This window comes from Pristiophorus japonicus, chromosome 1, assembly GCF_044704955.1.
Source record: "Pristiophorus japonicus isolate sPriJap1 chromosome 1, sPriJap1.hap1, whole genome shotgun sequence".
Lineage (NCBI taxonomy): Eukaryota > Metazoa > Chordata > Chondrichthyes > Pristiophoridae > Pristiophorus > Pristiophorus japonicus.
Genome location: NC_091977.1, coordinates 544,699,217 through 544,719,309, shown reverse-complemented (window position 1 = coordinate 544,719,309; position 20,093 = coordinate 544,699,217). Strand labels below are relative to the sequence as shown.

General features: G+C 52.1%; 1 protein-coding gene across 5 annotated transcripts in view; it reads right to left on the bottom strand.

Annotated features, from left to right (window-relative positions):
- The window catches only part of LOC139278449 (arf-GAP with GTPase, ANK repeat and PH domain-containing protein 1-like), a 578,697-nt gene that overhangs the window by 333,873 nt on the left and 224,731 nt on the right, over positions 1-20,093 (bottom strand). The window contains exon 1 of one of the 5 annotated variants that reach the window (XM_070897241.1): positions 3,613-4,991. The exons of the other annotated variants lie outside the window; for them this stretch is intronic. Coding sequence (XP_070753342.1) covers positions 3,613-4,849 — 1,237 coding nt within the window. The 5' untranslated portion in view covers positions 4,850-4,991. Of the gene's footprint in view, positions 1-3,612; positions 4,992-20,093 lie in introns of those variants that run through there. 5 annotated transcript variants of the gene reach the window in all.

Genomic DNA, 20,093 nt, shown 5'->3' with positions numbered 1-20,093 from the left:
CCTAGTGATAGTGATCGTCTCAAGGTCCTCCCTTCCCACATTCCCATGACCAGCAATTTTTTGCATGGTTTTTGTGTCTTCCATCGTGAAGACTGAAGCAAAATAATTGTTTAAGGTCTCAGCCATTTCCACATTTCCCATTATTAAATCCCCCTTCTCATCTTCTAAGAGACCAACATTTACTTTATATATCGGTAAAAGCTTTTACTATCCGTTTTTATGTTTTGCGCAAGTTTACCTTCGTAATCTATCTTTCCTTTCTTTATTGCTTTCTTAGTCATTCTTTGCTGTTGTTTAAAATTTTTCCAATCTCCTTGGCCACCTTATACGCATTGGTTTTTAATTTGATACTCTCCTTTATTTCCTTGGTTATCCACAGCTGGTTATGCCTTCTCTAATCTTACCGCCCTTCTTTTTCATTGGAATATATTTTTGTTGAGCACTATGAAAGAGCTCCTTAAAAGTCCTCCACTGTTCCTCAATTGTGCCACCGTTTAGTCTGTGTTTCCAGTCTACTTTAGCCAACTCTGCCCTCATCCCACTGTAGTCCCCTTTGTTTAAGCATAGTACGCTCGTTTGAGACACTACTTCCTCATCCTCAATCTGTATTACAAATTCAACCATACTGTGATCACTCATTCCGAGAGGGATCTTTTACGAGGAGATTGTTTATTATTCCTGTCTCATTACACAGGACCAGATCTAAGATAGCTTGCTCCCTTGTAGGTTCTGTAACATACTGTTCTAAGAAACAATCCCGTATGCATTCTATGAATTCCTCCTCTAGGCTACCCCGTGCGATTTGATTTGACCAATCGATATGTAGGATATACTTGCCATAGAGGGAGTGCAACCAGACTGATTCCTGGGATGGGAGGATTGCCCTATGAGGAGAGATTGAGCAGACTGGGCCTATATTCGAGAGTTTAGAAGAATGAGAGGTGATCTCATTGAAACATACAACAATCTTATAGGGCTTGACAGGGTAGATGCAGGGAGGATGTTTCCCCTGGGCTGGGGCGTCTAGAACCAGGGGTCACATTCTCAGGATAAGGGGTCGGCCATTTAGGACTGAGATGGGGAGAAATTTCTTCACTCAGAGGGTGGTGAATCTTTGCAATTCTCTGCCCCAGAGGGCTGTGGAGGCTCAGTCGTTGAGTATATTCAAGACAGAGATCGATAGATTTTTGAATATTAAGAGAATCAGGAAAGTGGTGTTGAGGCAGATGATCAGCCATGAATGGCGGAGCAGGCTTCATGGACTGAATGGCCTAATCCTGCTCCAATTTTTCTGTTCTTGTGTATCAACAGAGGGCGAAATGGAGCAGTGATATACATTTGCTCTCACAAGTAATCATGTTCGATGCCTGGTCTGTGCTGAGTTAGAACAGGAGGATGGTCTGTAAACGTGACACACTCCCCAAGGACAGGGGTCTGTAATCATGACTATAGGAATTATAGGAAGGACGTGATTGCACTGGAGAGGGTGCAGAGGAGATTTACTTGGATGCTGCCTGGAAAGGAGAATCTTCGTTATGAGGACAGATTGGATAAGCTGGGTTTGTTCTCACTGGAACAGAGGAGGTTGAGGAGACCTCATTGAGGTGTACAAAATATTGAGGGGCCTGGACATAGTGGATAGTAAGGGTCTATTTCCATTGGTGGAGGAGTCTATTACGAGGGGGCATAGTTTTAAGGTGGTTGATGGAAGGTTTAGAGGGGATTTGAGGGGGGGGCTTCTTTGCGCAGAGAGTTGTGGGGATCTGCAACTCGCTGCCTGGAAGAGTGGTGGATGCAGAAACCCTCACCACTTTTAAGAGATGGTTGGATGGGCACGTGAAGTGCCGTAACCTGCAGGGTTACGGACCTAGAGCTGGTAATTGGGATTAGACTGGATGACCTTTTGTTAGCTGGAACAGATATAATGGTAAGTACTGCAGGGAATCGGATACGGCCAGGGTGATCTCCTGGACTAGTTTCGATCGCCTGGATGGATCGGAGAGGAATTTTCCCAGATTTTTTCTCCCTAAATTGGTCTGGGTTTTTAAAAAAAATCTGGTTTTTGCCTCTCCCAGGAGATCGCATGGCTCCGGTTGGGGTGGAGTGTAGAATGTAGAATGTTTTAGTATAAGGGGTGTCGCAGTTGTGTGAGGCGGACTGGTTGGGCTGGGTGTTCTTTAACTTTCCATCATTGATTATAGGTTTATACATAACCTTTAGGGCTGCTGACCGAGAGCCGTGCGGCTCTTGTCGGCCGGCGCGGACACGATAGGCCAAAATTGTCACTTTCTGCGCTGTAAATTTCTATGTGACACACTCCCCAAGGAGAGGGGTCGGTAAACTTGACACACTCCCCACGAGAGGGGTCTGTAAACGTGACACACTCCCCCACGAGAGGTCTGTAAACGTGACACACTCCCCCAGGAGAGGGGTCTGTAAACGTGACACACTCCCCACGAGAGGGGTCTGTAAATGTGGCACACTCCCCAGGAGAGGGGTCTGTAAACGTGACACACTCCCCCAGGAGAGGGGTCTGTAAACGTGACACACTCCCCAGGAGAGGGGTCTGTAAACGTGACACACTCCCCCACGAGAGGGGTCTGTAAACGTGACACACTCCCCCACGAGAGGGGTCTGTAAACGTGACACACTCCCCAGGAGAGGGGTCTGTAAACGTGACACGGGGGTGTAACTGTAACACTTTCCCGCAGGAGGGTGTGCAATTGTGACACTCTCCCGGGGGGCGGGGGGGGATGTAACCTGTGACATGCTTCCCCAGGAGGGTGTGTAACCTGTGACACGCTCCCCGGAGGGTGTGTAACCTGTGACACGCTCCCCGGAGGGTGTGTAACCTGTGACACGCTCCCCGGAGGGTGTGTAACCTGTGACACGCTCCCCGGAGGGTGTGTAACCTGTGACACGCTCCCCGGAGGGTGTGTAACCTGTGACACGCTCCCCGGAGGGGTGGGGGGGGGGGGGGGGGGGAGTGACCGTGACACTCTCCAACTCTTAACCTTCACCCTTTGCCTTCAACGTATTTTATTTTTAAAATGCTGATGTAACTCACTATCCTAGGTCACACACAGGCAGACCTTCAGTGCTGCAAGGGTTAACAAGACAGTTTCATCCATTCTAACCCACTTGTCATTATGCCCCAACCCCCAGGCTGATAACATTCCCACAGTGGGCCAACTCCTCCGGGTAACTGCAGCAGCTTCATTCCAGATAAAACCTGGTTAAAAATCCCTATTTCCTGAATTGCAAAACTCTAGTACCACAAACTGGATTCACCCAAATCCTACAACACTTCCTGAAGTTCAGACTGGTTAATGGCGCCATGCAGGTCTACACCTCGCTGTCAGGATCGCTGAGAGATGGCAGATTGAGTACGCAGCCTTCCCTCTCTCAGAGTTAGTTGTCGCTTGGTTAATGGCATTCCACAACATGCGATTACCATCATTACACCCGACGACATTTACAGCAATCTCCCACACTCGCCCCAAACCAGCTCCACAAGATAAACACAGCCTCTGCAAAATCTGATTGCCGAGCTTTACTGCAGCTCTTGCCAATGCACCATGCTGTGTGTAGCTCACTCTGCACCCAGCTTACCTTCGGATGATGGTGACGGCACTTCACTTCTGCACTGACACTGATGGCTGTCTGCGACAGACACCGTGATATCGATGGGCTCCAAGGTCCAACACTGGACCCTATTCCGTCCCTGCATCGGCGAAGTACAGCCATTGCTGTGCCTCTCGGGTCTCAATCCGTCAGTTTTCCCGGACCCTTTGATCACACACGAATCCTTTTTGCGAAAGTGGGCAGCCAGAAACCTCCACCAGCTGCTCGCCTCAGAGTTTTTCTTTGGGGAGTGTGCAGAGTTCAACGTCGGTCCCTCAAACGTGCGTGTAAGAGGCGGCTGTTGCACCGGCCAATTCTTACCTTCCTTGCGCGAGCTGGACGTCTCTCGATTTACAAGCGGGTCTGAGGGACATGAGCTGCCGTTTACAGGCGGCTGCAGTCTGTGTGGGAAGGATTCTCCGACACTCAGAGTCCTGACCCTGCTGCTCTCAGCCTCCTTTTTGTTCTCGGCCCCTCTCCTCACCCGAAAGCTCAAACTTCTCCTCAGCGATTTGAGTGATATCTTGGAGTTTGGGCTCTTCTGATCGCTTGCTGCTTCTTTCGCACTGCCCACTTTCCCGGCGGAGCTAGCCCATCGCTGACTGGACCACAGATGGCCGGCTCGGAGGAAGCTGGTGCTGTCAGACCTGGTGACAGCGGTGGTGCGCTCAGCCACCGCACTGTCTGCTTGCTCGGTCCCAACACGTGAAGCAGGCCTGGTAATCTCAAGGAAACTCATACTGAGAGGCCTGCGTAGCTCCTTCTTCCCAGCACGCAGGCTGCACGCTCTATGCCACACATTTACTGTTGCTGCTTCACCATCCTGCTCTGAATGTTCGATCCCTCTCCTCCCACTTACAGCTGGTGGCAGTGACTGCAATCCCAGCTCCGGGAGTAATCCGATTTGGTTCTCCGGGACGTAGATGCTCCTGGATCTGTCGCTGACTGACTTCAGAGGGTAATCGACCATCGCGCTTGACAGCCTCCCGGAGAAATCGACAGCGTCACAGGGGTTGGCCTCCTTCCGGAGACGACCCGCCCGGCCCTCAATTAATTTCCTAAATTTAACCTGTAAGGCACCGGCAATATTTACCTGTGCAGGCACAGTCGGCGATGGAGCAGGCTCAGTCTGTTCACCAGCTGGGTGGCAACAGCGGCACTTCTTTGCACCGTGACCAGCTCCAGCCTGCAATATCCTCTTGTGCTCCGGTTTGCCCCGCTCCATCTCCAGCTCTCCGCCAGTGCCCTCAGAGTGGCCTGTCACACCGCCCCAGCTCAGCAGGGGTTCACAGTGAGCCTGGAGCCCAAAGCCATCTGATCAGTGCGATCGCTTCCCCCTCTGTAGACTTACAAACTGCACTGGGACCCTGTGCCGCCCCTGTCCCCGGCAGGGTGACACACAGCCTTGTGCTGGGTTCTGCTGCTGTTCGGGGAGAGCGCTGGCCCATCAGGCAGCACCAGCATCTTTCCCTCTCAGGCGTCTCATTGGGTGCAGCACTCTCCCGGCTCAAAGGAAAACATTCCTCTCTGCTTGAGTCACCTCAAAAACTGGAGCCAAACCAGCTTTAAAAAAATAACAATCCACGCGGGGTGTGTGTGGAGGGAGTTTCTACCGAGCAGTAACTAGACACGGGTGCTGTTGGATGGGGTCTCTCACATTCTGGTTCAAAGTGGGAATGCCACAGCACGCAACGGGCTGTCCTCCCAGTTCAGCAGCGTCCCAGCCATTGCACACTTGCACACAGACAAAGTTGTTCCATCTCTGCTCTCAGTACAACAGACAACAGCAGTGCTGTTGTGAGCCTCTGGCTGCAAACCTCTTGTTGTGGCTTGCTCTCAGAACTGCGACTGTCAGTTGCCTTCTGTCTCAGACCTGGACGTGATTAGTTGAGAAATGTTCTCACCCACCGAGCCTGCATGCCTGTACCTTTGTACTGGAACTGTCAGCGCAGAGAGAGGGAAAACCTGGAGTGGATCCACTTCACAGCACCTGTTCACGTCCACCCAGACAGGACTCCCGCTGACACGTGCCGCTGGCTCGCCACAACAACTGGTATTTATATAGCGCCTTTAACGTAGCAAAACATCCCAAGGTGCATCACAGGAGTGTTTAATTTGACACCAAGCTACATAAGAAGAAATTACAGCAGATGACCAAAAGCTTGGTCAAAGAGGTAGGTTTTAAGGAGCGTCTTAAAGGAGGAAAGAAAATAGAGAGGCGAAGAGGTTTAGGGAGGGAGTTCCAGAGCTTGGGGCCCAGGCAGCTGAAGGCACGGCCACCAATGGTGGAGCGATTATAATCAGGGATGCTCAAGAGGGCAGAATTAGAGGAGCGCAGATATCTCGGGGGGGGGGGGGGCGGGGGGAGGGGATTGTGGGGCTGGAGGAGATAACAGAGATAGGGAGGGGTGAGGCCATGGAAGGATTTGTAAACAAGGATGAGAATTTTGAAATCGACGTGTTGCTTAACCGCGAGCCAATATAGGTCAGTGAGCACAGGGGATGATGGGTGAGCGGGACTTGGTGCGAGTTAGGACACGGGCAGCCGAGTTGTAGATGACCTTAAGTTTACGTAGGGTAGAATGTGGGAGGCCAGCCAGGAGTGAGTTGGAATAATCAAGTCTAGAGGTAACAAAGGCATGGATGAGGGCTTCAGCAGTGGATGAGCTGAGGCTGGGGCGGATCCGGGCGATGTTATGGAGGTGGAAATAGACAGTCTTAGTTATGCTGAGGATAAAGAAACACAGAAAATAGGTGCAGGAGTAGGCCATTCGGCCCTTCGAGCCTGCACCGCCATTCGATAAGATCATGGCTGATCATTCCCTCAGTACCCCTTTCCTGCTTTCTCTCCATACCCCTTGATCCCTTTAGCCATAAGGGCCATATCTAACTCCCTCTTGAATATATCCAATGAACTGGCATCAACAACTCTCTGCGGCAGGGAATTCCACAGGTTAACAACTCTCTGAGTGAAGAAGTTTCTCCTCATCTCAGTCCTAAATGGCCTACCCCTTATCCTAAGACTGTGTCCCCTGGTTCTGGACTTCCCCAACATTGGGAACATTCTTCCCGCATCTAACCTGTCCAGTCCCGTCAGAATCTTATATGTTTCTATGAGATCCCCTCTCATCCTTCTAAACTCCAGTGTATAAAGGCCCAGTTGATCCAGTCTCTCCTCATATGACAACCCAGCCATCCCTGGAATCAGTCTGGTGAACCTTCGCTGCACTCCCTCAATAGCAAGAACGTCCTTTCTCAGACTTGGTTCAGCCTCAGACAGATGCTAGGGCCTAGGATGGCGTCGGTGGCTCGGAAACGCAGTTTGTGGCAGGGACCAAAGACAATGGCTTCAGCTTTCCCAATACTGTTTTAATTGGAGAAAATTTCTGCTTATTCAGCACTGGATGTTGGACAAGCAGTCTGACAATTTAGAGACTGTGGAGGGGTTGAGAGAAGTGGTGGTGAGGTGGAGCTGGGTGTCATCAGCGTACATGTGGAAACTGATGCTGTGTTTTTGGATGATGTTATCAAGGGGCAGCATATAGATGAGAAATAGGAAGGACCAAGGACAGATCCTGGGGGGACACCAGAGGTAACGAGAAGCCGCTGCAGGTGATTCTCTGACTACGATTCGATAGATAAGAATGGAACCAGGCGAGTGCAGTCCCACCCAGCTGGACCATGGTGGAGAGGTGTTGGAGGAGAATGGAACCAGGCGAGTGCAGTCCCACCCAGCTGGACCATGGTGGGGAGGTGTTGGAGGATGGAACCAGGCGAGTGCAGTCCCACCCAGCTGGACCATGGTGGGGAGGTGTTGGAGGATGGAACCAGGCGAGTGCAGTCCCACCCAGCTGGACCATGGTGGAGAGGTGTTGGAGGAGGATGGAACCAGGCGAGTGCAGTCCCACCCAGCTGGACCATGGTGGGGAGGTGTTGGAGGATGGAACCAGGCGAGTGCAGTCCCACCCAGCTGGACCATGGTGGAGAGGTGTTGGAGGAGGATGGAACCAGGCGAGTGCAGTCCCACCCAGCTGGACCATGGTGGGGAGGTGTTGGAGGAGGATGGAACCAGGCGAGTGCTGTCCCACCCAGCTGGACCATGGTGGAGAGGTGTTGGAGGAGAATGGAACCAGGCGAGTGCAGTCCCACCCAGCTGGACCATGGTGGAGAGGTGTTGGAGGAGGATGGAACCAGGCGAGTGCTGTCCCACCCAGCTGGACCATGGTGGAGAGGTGTTGGAGGAGGATGGAACCAGGCGAGTGCAGTCCCACCCAGCTGGACCATGGTGGAGAGGTGTTGGAGGAGGATGGAACCAGGCGAGTGCAGTCCCACCCAGCTGGACCATGGTGGGGAGGTGTTGGAGGAGGATGGAACCAGGCGAGTGCAGTCCCACCCAGCTGGACCATGGTGGGGAGGTGTTGGAGGATGGAACCAGGCGAGTGCAGTCCCACCCAGCTGGACCATGGTGGAGAGGCGTTGGAGGAGGATGGAACCAGACGAGTGCTGTCCCACCCAGCTGGACCATGGTGGAGAGGTGTTGGAGGAGGATGGAGAGGTCACTGTGTCAAAGGCTGCAGACAGGTCGAGGAGGACGAGGAGGGATAGTTTACCTTTGTCACTGTCACACAGGATGTCACTGTGTGACTTTGATGAGAGCCGTTTGGTACTGAGGCAGGGACGGAAACCAGATTGGAGGGATTGAAACATGGAGTTCCGGGAAAGATGGGCACGGGTTTGGGAGGTGACAACATGTTCAAGGACTTGAGAGGAAAGGGAAGTTAGAGATGGGGCTGTAGTTTGCAAAGATGAAGGGTCGAGGGTTGGTTTTTTGAGGAGAGGGGTGATTACGGCAGATTTGAGGGAGAGAGGAACAGTACCTGAGGAGAGAGAACCGTTAACAATGTCGGCGAACAGAACAGGAAGTTAGGTGGTCAACAGTTTGGTGAGAATTGGGTCAAGGGAGCAGGAAGTGGGTCTCATGGACAGGATGAGCTCAGAGAGGTCATGAGGGGAGATCAGAGAGAAACTGGCGGGAGATGAGAGTTCATGACTAGGGCAGGGGGGAAACCTCAGAGGAAGTTTAGCCCAGTGGGCTGGGGAAGGAGGGAACTCACAGAGGCAGCTGGGCGGAGGGTCTCAATCTGTGAGACAAAGATGTCAATGAGCTCCTCGCACTTGTTGGAGGGGAGTGTGGGGGAGACAGGGGAGAGGGGTTTAAGGAGATGGTTAACAGTAGAGATAGTAGCTAGGGGTTATCTTTGCATTCCAGAATGATCCTGGAATAGTGAGCCGTTTTGGCAGACAAGAGTAAGACCCGAGAATGCTTTACGTGGTACAGCCAGATCTGGCGGTGAACGGCTGAACCTGTTGTCCGCCACATCCATTCAAGTCTGCGTCCCTTGGACTTGAGGCAGCGAAGATGAGGCTGTACCGGGGGAATGGCCAGAGAGAGAGGAATGGTTTTAGTAGGGACTGGGGCATTAACGGTGGTGGTGAGGAAGATGAGAGCTGTACCGGGGGAATGGCCAAAGAGAGAGAGGAATGGTTTTAGTAGGGACTGGGGCATTAACGGTGGTGGTGAGGGTGAGGTTAAACAGATCAGTGGCTGCAGAAAAGTCTTGGTGAATGGAGAGCCAAAGGCCGGACAGTTTGGAGTTGATAAGTGAGGTTGTAAGAGAGTCGGGAGAGAATGTTTTCCAGGGGCTGATGCAGAAAGAAGTAGGGTTGGGTGGGGGAAGTGGGGTGTGGGTGGAGAGCGTTACGAGGAAGTGGTCAGAGATGGCCTTATCTGCAATTGATACAATGGGAATAGCGAGGCCACGAGAGATGGCAAGGTCAAGGGGGTGGCCGTAAATATGGGTTGGGGAGTTCACATGGAGGGCGAGATTAAGGGAGGACGGGAGGGTAATGAACTCAGAGGAGAGGGAGCAAGATGAATTGAGATGGAGGTTGAAATCACTGAGGATGAGAAGGCGCTCGGTGCAGAGGCTGAGGGAGGAAAGCAGTGAAGATATCTCGGTGATAACATTTTTATCATATCTGGGTGGGCCGTGGAGAACAAGAATTTTAAATGAGAAATGAGAGTGGTGGAGTAAGGTGAGATGTTCAAAGCTGGAGGACTAGGGGGACAGACCACGGTGTGATTTGGTGATGAGAGCCATACTGTCACCACGGCGATCTGGGCGGGGCAAGTGGTGGAAGGTACCGCCAGGCGGGGAGGCTTCGTTTAAAGGTGAGGTGTCGGCCAAGTCTCCGTCGGGGCCATGATGTCGATGCAATCATCCACGATCAGCTCATGGATGGCAAGGGCCTTGTTCACAAGCGGACGGACATTCTGGAGAGAGATGCGGAGGGGGTCGGTGATGGCTGATCCACTGCCAACATCCACAGGGTCAGCACTTGGAGGGATGAGTTGGACGGGGAGAAGATTGGCAAGGTTAGCCCCCCACGGGAAAGCTGTGCGGCAAGGTCGGTGAGAGAGTAGGATGGGACAGTCGGGGTTGTTACTCGTGAGGAGACAACAATGAGTGCCACAGCGGGCCCTTCGGAGGATGCCATGAGAGGCACAGAGGGAAGCTGCATGCTTATCGAGGAGGGAGTTGAGCCTGGGACGGTGGCAGGAGGCTAGGAAGGTCGAAGAGTAATGAAGGGGTTGGGGTCGGGAATTGGGAGGACAGAATATCCGAGAGAGGAGAGATGGAAGGCGGCATGACGACAGGAGAGCGTGGTCAGGGAGGGATATTATCATCAACCTATTCCCTGTCACTGCCAGGAATTCTGCCTCAGAGCTGTGGAAGCTGGGACATTGAATAAATTTCAGACAGAAATAGACAGTTTCTTGAGTGATAAGGGATAAGGGGTTATGGGGACCGGGTGGGGAAGTGGAGCTGAGTCCATGATCGGATCAGCCATGATCTTATTGAATGGCGGAGCAGGCTCGAGGAGCCGTATGGCCGACTGATGCTCCTATTTCTTATGTTCTTATGTAAAAGAAAAAGTGGGAGAAAGAAGTGGAAATAGAAGTGAATGGCTCTGGCCTGGAGCAGCAGGCACAGTGCACACGCCGCTGAACACACGGAAAAACTGAACTAACATTGGCCTGGTTATGTAGCAATTATAGGGATATCTATTTCCTGGCAGTGACGGGGAATAGATGGATGACAATAGTAAGGAGTTGGAGGTTCCCGTGGGGGGCAAAAGTTGATATTGGTAGGATGGAATCGGTTTGGAGCATCAGTGAGTTGTTGTCCAAGTTTGGAGACAGGAATAGCAGGCGAGGGAAGTCCAGAAACTATTTGAAGGGTAGAAAATTGAAGGATGGAGGTTATTGCTGTGGTAATGAGGGTCGGGTTCAGTGCAGGAAGACGATGGAGAAGTTCCCGCCATGTTGGAGGTCGCTGTAGATCAGAAGCATCGGAGTAAATGTAAAAACCTCACAAAGCATCGACAAACAGGGCAGTGATAATATCTAAAGGCAGAGTGACCGAACCAGCAGAAGGAGGGAGCCTCGGGCACAAGCGGACTGTGTGACTCTGCAGCAAACAGGCTACTCGGCCGGGTCCAGAACTCCTGCCTTTCTGGCTCACATTCAACAACTCAGGGGCTCACTGCTCAACCGCCACTTCTTACGGTTAGTCAGAGACTGGCATTCCACCAGAATCCCTCAGCTGCCAGCACTGCTCTCCCAGCTTCACTCACTCATGTCACCAGTCCCGAGGTGGGTCTGTGCGCGGAGGGGGGTCCGAGCGCGGAGGGGGGTCCGAGCACGGAGGGGGGTCCGAGCGCGGAGGGGGGTCCGAGCGCGGAGGCCGGGGTCTGAGCGTGGAGGGGGGTCCGAGCACGGAGGGGGGTCCGAGCGCGGAGGCCGGGGTCTGAGCGTGGAGGGGGGTCCGAGCACGGAGGGGGGTCCGAGCACGGAGGGGGGTCCGAGCACGGAGGCCGGGTCTGAGCGCGGAGGGAGGATGGAGTGATGAGGGAGGTCCAAGTCCTGCATTTTCCACAGCTGCAGATCTCTGGAACCACAGTGAGGAATATTTACACTCCAACAGCATAACTGACGGGGAACGCGGCACTGTCGGAGCTGCCATCTTTTGGATGACACATTAAACCGGGACTGCCCTCTAGGGTGGATGGAAAGGATCCCACGGCACTATTGGAAGAGTAGGGGAGCTGTTTCCCAGTATCCTGGGTCAATATTTAGTCCTCAATCAACATCACTAAAAACAGATTATCTGGACATTATCTCATTGCTGTTTGTGGGAGCTTGCTGTGCGCAAATTTGGCTGCTGTGTTCCCCACATTACAACAGTAATTCGACTTGAAAAAGTATTTCGTTGGCTGTGAAGCTCTCTCGGACGTCCCGAAATGCAGGTTCTGTCTGTTTTATTTATACAGGTAGTACAAAGATGCAGGCAAATTGATCCAATCTCACAGAAACTTCAGGAAATACACACCAGGTCTACGCGAAGTGACGACACTCTAAGGGGAACCCATTTTCTCATGACAGGTGCTCTCTATTTCCAGCATTTGCAGATTTTCCTCTTTTTCTGTCCAATCACATAGGATTCCGCCAGTAAATATACAAATAAAATTCAATCGGTGGGTCGAAGTCCGGTGCCCTCACCCAGTGATCCCGCTCCTGTTCCAGTGGATTCACCCAGTGATCCCGCTCCTGTTCCAGTGTATTCACCCAGTGATCCCGCTCCTGTTCCAGTGCACACTCCCAGTTTTCCCGCTCCTGTTCCAGTGTATTCATCCAGTGATCCCGCTCCTGTTCCAGTGCATTCACCCAGTGATCCCGCTCCTGTTCCAGTGCACACTCCCAGTGATCCTGCTCCTGTTCCAGTGCACACTCCCAGTGATCCCGCTCCTGTTCCAGTGCACACTCCCAGTGATCCCGCTTCCTGTTCCAGTGTATTCACCCAGTGATCCCGCTCTTGTTCCAGTGTATTCACCCAGTGATCCCGCTCCTGTTCCAGTGTATTCACCCAGTGATCCCGCTCCTGTTCCAGTGTATTCACATAGTGATCCCGCTCCTGTTCCAATGTATTCACCCAGTGATCCCGCTCCTGTTCCAGTGTATTCACCCAGTGATCCCGCTCCTGTTCCAGTGTATTCACATAGTGATCCCGCTCCTGTTCCAGTGTATTCACCCAGTGATCCCGCTCCTGTTCCAGTGTATTCACCCAGTGATCCCGCTCCTGTTCCAGTGTATTCACCCAGTGATCCCGCTCCTGTTCGTGTATTCACCCAGTGATCCCGCTCCTGTTCCAGTGCACACTCCGTGATCCCGCTCCTGTTCCAGTGTATTCACCCAGTGATCCTGCTCCTGTTCCAGTGTATTCACCCAGTGATCCCGCTCCTGTTCCAGTGTATTCACATAGTGATCCCGCTCCTGTTCCAGTGCACACTCCCAGTGATCCCGCTCCTGTTCCAGTGCACACTCCCAGTGATCCCGCTCCTGTTCCAGTGCACACTCCCAGTGATCCCGCTCCTGTTCCAGTGCACACTCCCAGTGATCCCGCTCCTGATCCAGTGCACACACCAGTGATCCTGCTCCTGTTCCAGTGCACTGGACCTGTGTTGCCTCTCTAATCTGTGCCCTCTGCCTCTCTTGCTGAAGTCCAGTGACGCCTACACTCAGTTACTGAGCGCTGGAACGCTCCCCAGAACACAGGGGACTGAGGCAAATGCTAGTACCCTGCCTACTGCCTGGCTTCGACCTGTTGACAAGGCAGACCTGAAATCAAACCTGGGACCATTTGGCTGTGTGCAGCTCCACACCGCACCAAACAAGCCATTGAGCTCAGTACCACTGCCGGGGTGCCCATTAATGAATCTGACACGACTTTGCAGGTGGAACGAAAAGCTGCAAATGTTGGAATGTGAAACAAACGGATGTAACGAACAGGGTGGATAAAGGGGAACCAGTGGATGTGGTGTATTTGGATTTCCAGGACGCATTTGACAAGGTGCCAGATAAAAGGCTACTGCACAAGATAAAAGCTCATGGGGTTGGAGGTAATATATTAGCATGGATATAGAGGATTGGCTAACTAACAGAAAACAGAGAGTCGGGATAAATGGTTCATTCTCTGGTTGACAACCAGTAACTAGTGGGGTGCCGCAGGGATCAGTGCTGGGACCCCAACTATTTACAATCTATATTAACGATTTGGAAGAAGGGACTGAGTATAATGTAGCCAAGTTTGCTGATGATACAAAGATGGGAGGAAAAGCAATGTGCGAGGAGGACACACAAAATCTGCAAAAGTGAGTGGGCAAAAATTTGACAGATGGAGTATAATGTTGGAAAGTGTGAGGTCATGCACTTTGGCAGAAAAAAATCAAAGAGCAAGTTATTATTTAAATGGAGAAAGATTTCAAAGTGCTTAAACATAGAAAATAGGTGCAGGAGTAGGCCATTCGGCCCTTCGAGCCTGCACCACCATTCAATATGATCATGGCTGATCATGCAACTTCAGTACCCAATTCCTGCTTTCTCTCCATATCCCTTTAGCCGTAAGGACCATATCTAACTCCCTTTTGAATATATCTAACGAACTGGCCTCAACAACTTTCTGTGGTAGAGAATTCCACAGGTTCACAATTCTCTGAGTGAAGAAGTGTCTCCTCATTTTGGTCCTAAATGGCCTACCCCTTATCCTAAGACTGTGTCCCCTGGTTCTGGACTTCCCCAACATCGGGAACATTCTTCCTGCATCTAACCTGTCCAATCCCATCAGAATTTTATATGTTTCTATGAGATCCCCTCTCATTCTTCTAAATTCCAGTGAATATAAGCCTAGTCGATCCAGTCTTTCTTCATATGTTAGTCCTGCCATCCCGGGAATCAGTCTGGTGAACCTTCGCTGCACCCCCTCAACAGCAAGAACGTCCTTCCTCAGATTAGGAGACCAAAACTGAACACAATATTCCAGGTGAGGTCTCACCAAGGCCCTGCACAACTGCAGTAAGATCTCCCAGCTCCTATACTCTAATCCTCTTGCTATGAAGGCCAACATGCCATTTGCCTTCTTCACCGCCTGCTGTACCTGCATGCCAACTTTCAATGACTGATGTACATGACAGCCATGCTGCAGTACAGCGGGACCTGGGGGCACTTGTGCATGAAACACAAAAGGATAGTATGCAGGTACAGCAAGTGGTCAGGAAGGCCAATGGAATCTTGGCCTTTATTGCAAATGGGATACAGTATAAAAGCAGGGAAGTCTTGCTACAGTTATACAGGGTATTGGTGAGGTCACACCTGGAATACTGCGTGCAGTTTTGGTTTCCATATTTATGAAAGGATATACTTGCTTTGGAGGCATTCAGAGAAGGTTCACTAGGTTGATTCCGGAGATGAGGGGTTGACTTATGAGGAATGGTTGAGTAGGTTGGGCCTCTACTCATTGGAATTCAGAAGAATGAGGTGATCTTATTGAAACGTATAAGATTATGAGGGGGCTTGACAAGGTGGATGCATAGAGGATGCTTCCACTGACAGGGGAGACTAGAACTAGAGGTCATGATCTTAGAATAACAGAGATAAGGAGAAATTTCTTGTCTCAGAGGGTTGTAAATCTGTGGAATTCACTGCCCCAGAGAGTTGTGGAAGCTGGGACATTGAATAAATTTAAGACAGAAATAGACAGTTTCTTAACCGATAAGGGGATAAGGGGTTATGGGGAGCGGGCAGGGAAGTGGACCTGAGTCCATGATCGGATCAGCCATGATCGTATTAAATGGTGGAGCAGGCTCGAGGGGCCGTATGGCCTACTCCTGCCCCTATTTCATATGCTCTTATGTTCTAATTGCTGGATAGAGGGACGAGCTCAGTCAGTGTCTTTCTGATGCTGACTTCCTCCTCTACATTTCCGGCAATGCTGATTGGTAAGGAATCCCCCTCGGTGAGACAAATAGGAACGTTCGGGGGGGAATGATGGTAACCAGTCGCCTGATGCAGTCTCAGAGCATGCTCAGAGCTCAACCTTTCACCTGTACATTCTAACCTCCGCTGCTCCCTCCCTGTACACTGCCAGGCATTGGCCCAGCCTGGGCTCCTGGCGCCCTCTGGTGATCAGTCCCTGAACTTCCCACACAGGGTGCTTGCTGGCAGTGGTTACATGGGATAGGAGCAGAAGGGAATCAGGGCTCACTCTGCCTTGGGTCTTGGGGCCTTACGAGGAAAAACAAAGAAGCATTTGTTAATTAACCGAGGGTAAGGGAGCTCTCCCTCTGGGCAAACCCACCACACTTAGGGGCCAAGTTTCGACCTGAGTTGCTCCTGTTTTTTTGGAGCAACTGGTTTAGAATGGAGTATCTTAGAAATTTGAATTCTCGGCATTTAGTTTGCTCCAGTTCTAGTCAGTTGGAACAGTTTCACTTTGGAACAGAGTTTGCTTTTCAAAAGGGGGCGTGTCCGGCCACTTACGCCTGTTTTCAAAGTTTAGGCAGTGAAAACTTACTCCAAACTAACTAAGAATGGAGTAAGTGAAGATTTTTGTACGTTCGAAAAAACCTTGTCTCCACTTTAGAAAATCAGGCGTAGGTTACAAATTAGGCGCAGGGAATGGGGGGGGGGGGTTTCAAGGGAAGTTTACAAACATTAAACATTTCAGTTTTACAAATAAAGAGCCATCATCAATAATAAATGATAAATACATCAATAAATCAACCAATAAATCAATCAAAAAAAATTAATAAAAAATAAAATAAAAAATTTTTAAATCAATAAAACAAAACAGTTTCTACTGCAGCATCGGGAATCCTCCAAAAGCGTGCTGGGACGGCCCTCCCCCCCCAGTGTGTCTCTGTCAGTATCTCTATCTCTGTGTCTGTCTGTGTGTGTGTCTCTCACTCTCTGTCTGTCAGTGTCTGTGTTTCTAACTGCGAGGGGAGGGGGGAGGAGGGGGTTGGGAGGGGGAGGGGGAGGGGGAGAAGGGGGGGGTGGGGGGAGAGGAGGAGGGGAGGGGGGGGAGGACATGGGGGGGTGGAGGAGGAGGGGGTGGGGGGGGAGAAGGTGGAGGGGGTGGGAGGAGGAGAGGAGGGGCGAGGAGAAGGGGGAGAAGGGGGGGAGGAGGAGAGGGGGAGAAGGGAGAGAGGATGGAGGGAGGGAAGGAGAGAGAGGTTGGAGAGGGAAGGAGAGAGGTTGGAGAGGGAAAGAGAGAGGAGGGAGAGAGGGAAGGAGAGGAGGGAGAGAGGGAAGGAGAGAGGAGGGAGGGAGAGAAGGAGAGAGGAGGGAGGGAGGGAAGGAGAGAGGAGGGAGGGAGGGAAGGAGAGAGGAGGGAGGGGGGAAGGAGAGAGGAGGGAGGGGGAAGGAGAGAGGAGGGAGGGAGGGAAGGAGAGAGGAGGGAGGGAGGGAGGGAAGGAGAGAGGAGGGAGGGAGGGAAGGAGAGAGGAGGGAGGGAGGGAAGGAGAGAGGAGGTAGAGAGGGAAGGAGGGAGAGAGGGAAGGAGGGAGAGAGGGAAGGAGGGAGGATGGAGGGAAGGAGAGAGGAGGGAGGGAAGGAGAGAGGAGGGAGGGAAGGAGAGAGGAGGGAGGGAAGGAAGGAGAGAGGGGGGGCGGGAAGGGAGAGAAGGAGGCTGAACGGCCGGGCCCAAGACTTCGGGCTGGATTTACAGGTAGGTGGCGTCGGGTCTCCGGGGGGGGGGTCGCGGAGGTCCGGGGGGGGGGGGGGGGAGAAGCGGAGGTCGGGTCGCCGGGGGGGAAGCAGAGGTCGAGTCGCAGAGGTCCGGGGTCCGGTTGGGTGGGAGGAGCTTTATCCACGCAGCACCAGTGAGGCCATTCGGCCAGGGCTAGGGGCTGTGTGCTTCAGGCCACTCCCACAGTTTTGGGCGCCTGGAGCTACTGCACATGCGTGCCCACTGTAGCGCATGTGCAGAGGTCCCGGCACTGTTTTCAGCGCAGGGGCCTGGCTCCGCCCCCTACAGCTCGTGCTGCACCGCGCCCAGCTCCAGAGGACCTGCAAGGAGCCGGAGAATAGATAAGTTTTTTTTAGGCGCACTTTCTGGCGCGAAAAACGGGCGTCCAGGTCCGGGCTGCGCCGTTTTAGGCATGGCCCGAATCTTGGGCCCTACGTCGTGAGTTAACTGGTCACAGCTCAGGCAGCAGTTGGGCTGCTCACCCTGGGCTGGGGAGGAGCGGGGCATTATCAGGCAAAGTTCCCATTCCTGATTGCCGAGGTCACTGACATACGGAGGCTGAAGGAGTCACATTCGTTTTTTATTGCAAGCGATTGTGAGGTTTTCGGGGATCAAATTCCATCCAACTCTCAGGGAAAGCCATCAACTTAACATAAGAAATAGGAGCAGGAGTAGGCCATTCGGCCCCTCGAGCCTGCTCCACCATTTAATAAGATCATGGCTGATCGCATCGTGGGCACAGCTCCACTTCCCCGCCCGCTCCCCATAACCCTTCACTCCCGCTACCTTAAATATATTTAATGACACAGCCTCCACAGCTCTCTGGGGCAGAGAATTCCACAGATTTACAACCCTCAGAGAAGAAATTTCTCCTCATCTCAGTTCTGAATGGGTGACCCTTTATTCTTAAACTATGCCCCCTAGTTCTAGATTCACCCACGAGTGGAAACATCCTCTCCGCATATACCCCGTCAAGCCCCCTCATTATCTTATATGTTTCAATAAGATCACCTCTCATTCTTCTAAACTCCAATAGGCTCCAACCTATCTTCATTGGCAGCCGAGCCACTCACTCTCCAATGACACCTGCTGCAAAGTGTGTGCGAATATTGAGTGAGAGCAGGACCAGGCCTGGCTGTGGTGCCCTGCATGGTTGTGTGACCTTCCATTACTCACAGGTGCAGGGGCTTGAGGACTGGCCCCAGCATGTGGTGCCCTTCAGGAGAGGAGGGATGCAAGGGCAGAGTTGTAAAAAATAGATTAAGGAAAACCAAATAACAAAGCCATACATCTCAGGTCAGGTACCCAACACAGAAAACCCTCCGACAGACCTAGAATTTACTGTTAAACAATCCATTCTCAAACCAGAACATGAATGGCGATTGGCTGCTTCAGTGGATCACACCCTGGGGTCAAATCCAGTCGAGACAAGGGGAGGGAGAACCAATGAAGTGCGTGTGCAATGCTCTCTCTTTCTTTCTGCTGCTGCTTCAACTGCGGAATCCTCGGGTACATATTCACAAGCCTATTAGCAGCTTCTAACATTGGTAATGCCAAAGTCATTGTCTGCGACTCCCACCTCCATAACATCGCCCGACTCTGCCCCTGCCTCAGCCCATCTGATGCTGAAACCCTCATCCATGCCTTGGTTACCTCCAGACTCTGCCATTCCATTGCTCTCCGAAAATATCAGCTCGTCCCGCTCACCCGTCTCCCCATCATCTCCGACCACAGTGTGGGGAGGGGGGGGTGATGGCAGGGTCGGAAGGAAATAAAGTGCTCATTGTTTGTTAGTGTGAGTCCATCACTGTAGTTCTGGGCCTCAGGCTGAAGAGGCTGGCACTGTGGTTGGGAGCTTTCGGTATATTCTCTGGCCACGCCTGTCCATCGGACCACACCGAGCAGTAGCTCTCAAGTGAAATATACTGACGGTCTGGATCAGGGCAAATCCATCCCAGTGCCCTATCTGCCAGCATTTGCCTACACAACAAGATTTACTGCACCTCAAAACCATTCACGTGGCCCTGAGTTTAAGTCAAACAGCATAAAAGATCGCGGAAATTTAGGCATAAATGAGTTCGTACAATATGTCCAAGTATCTGCCGTGTTTTAAGTCCGTCCACTGAACCCTTGGCCTGTACCGACTGCTCCACAAAACTGGCCTCATCCCCAGGCCCCAAACACGAGCTCCCTCGAATTGTGCTCATCAAAACTGGCCTCATCCCCAGGCCCCAAACACGAGCTCCCTCGAATTGTGCTTGTTCGGGGGCGCCCGTGGTCACACAAATCCAGCGCAAACCAGCTGGCCAGTGAACTGAGCCCCAGACCAGCCCTGCAGCTGCAGAAATCAGACATCTTAAAATAAGATCATTTTCTGGCGATTCCTCTGCAGGGAGGGGAAAGTGAAAAATGTTGCAGGCTCCATACAGAGTGATTTAAATTAACTACTGTAAACTTTTGCAGGACAGAGAGATGGGTGCTGCTTGTAGCTCACTCTGAAGGGGAGATTTCCCTCGCCTTTTATACTCCTGCACCCCAGCACCGACCCAGTCACAGACCCGTTACGCCATTCGATGGCAGGCTTTACGTTTGGGGCCATGTTAATGAGTTTGTGGGGAAACTTGGGGCCATTTCACCTCGGGCAGACAGGCTCAGTGTCAGACACAATGGGCAGGAAGGTCAGGGCCGGTCCATGAGGTACCTTGAGTGGGGGAGCACAGCCCATAGTCACCCAAAACATACACAGAGCAGGGTCACAGGACAGCTAACACTGGAGCGCAGTCAGGAGCAGGAACCCTGGCTGGCCTTCTCTGCTGTGCACCA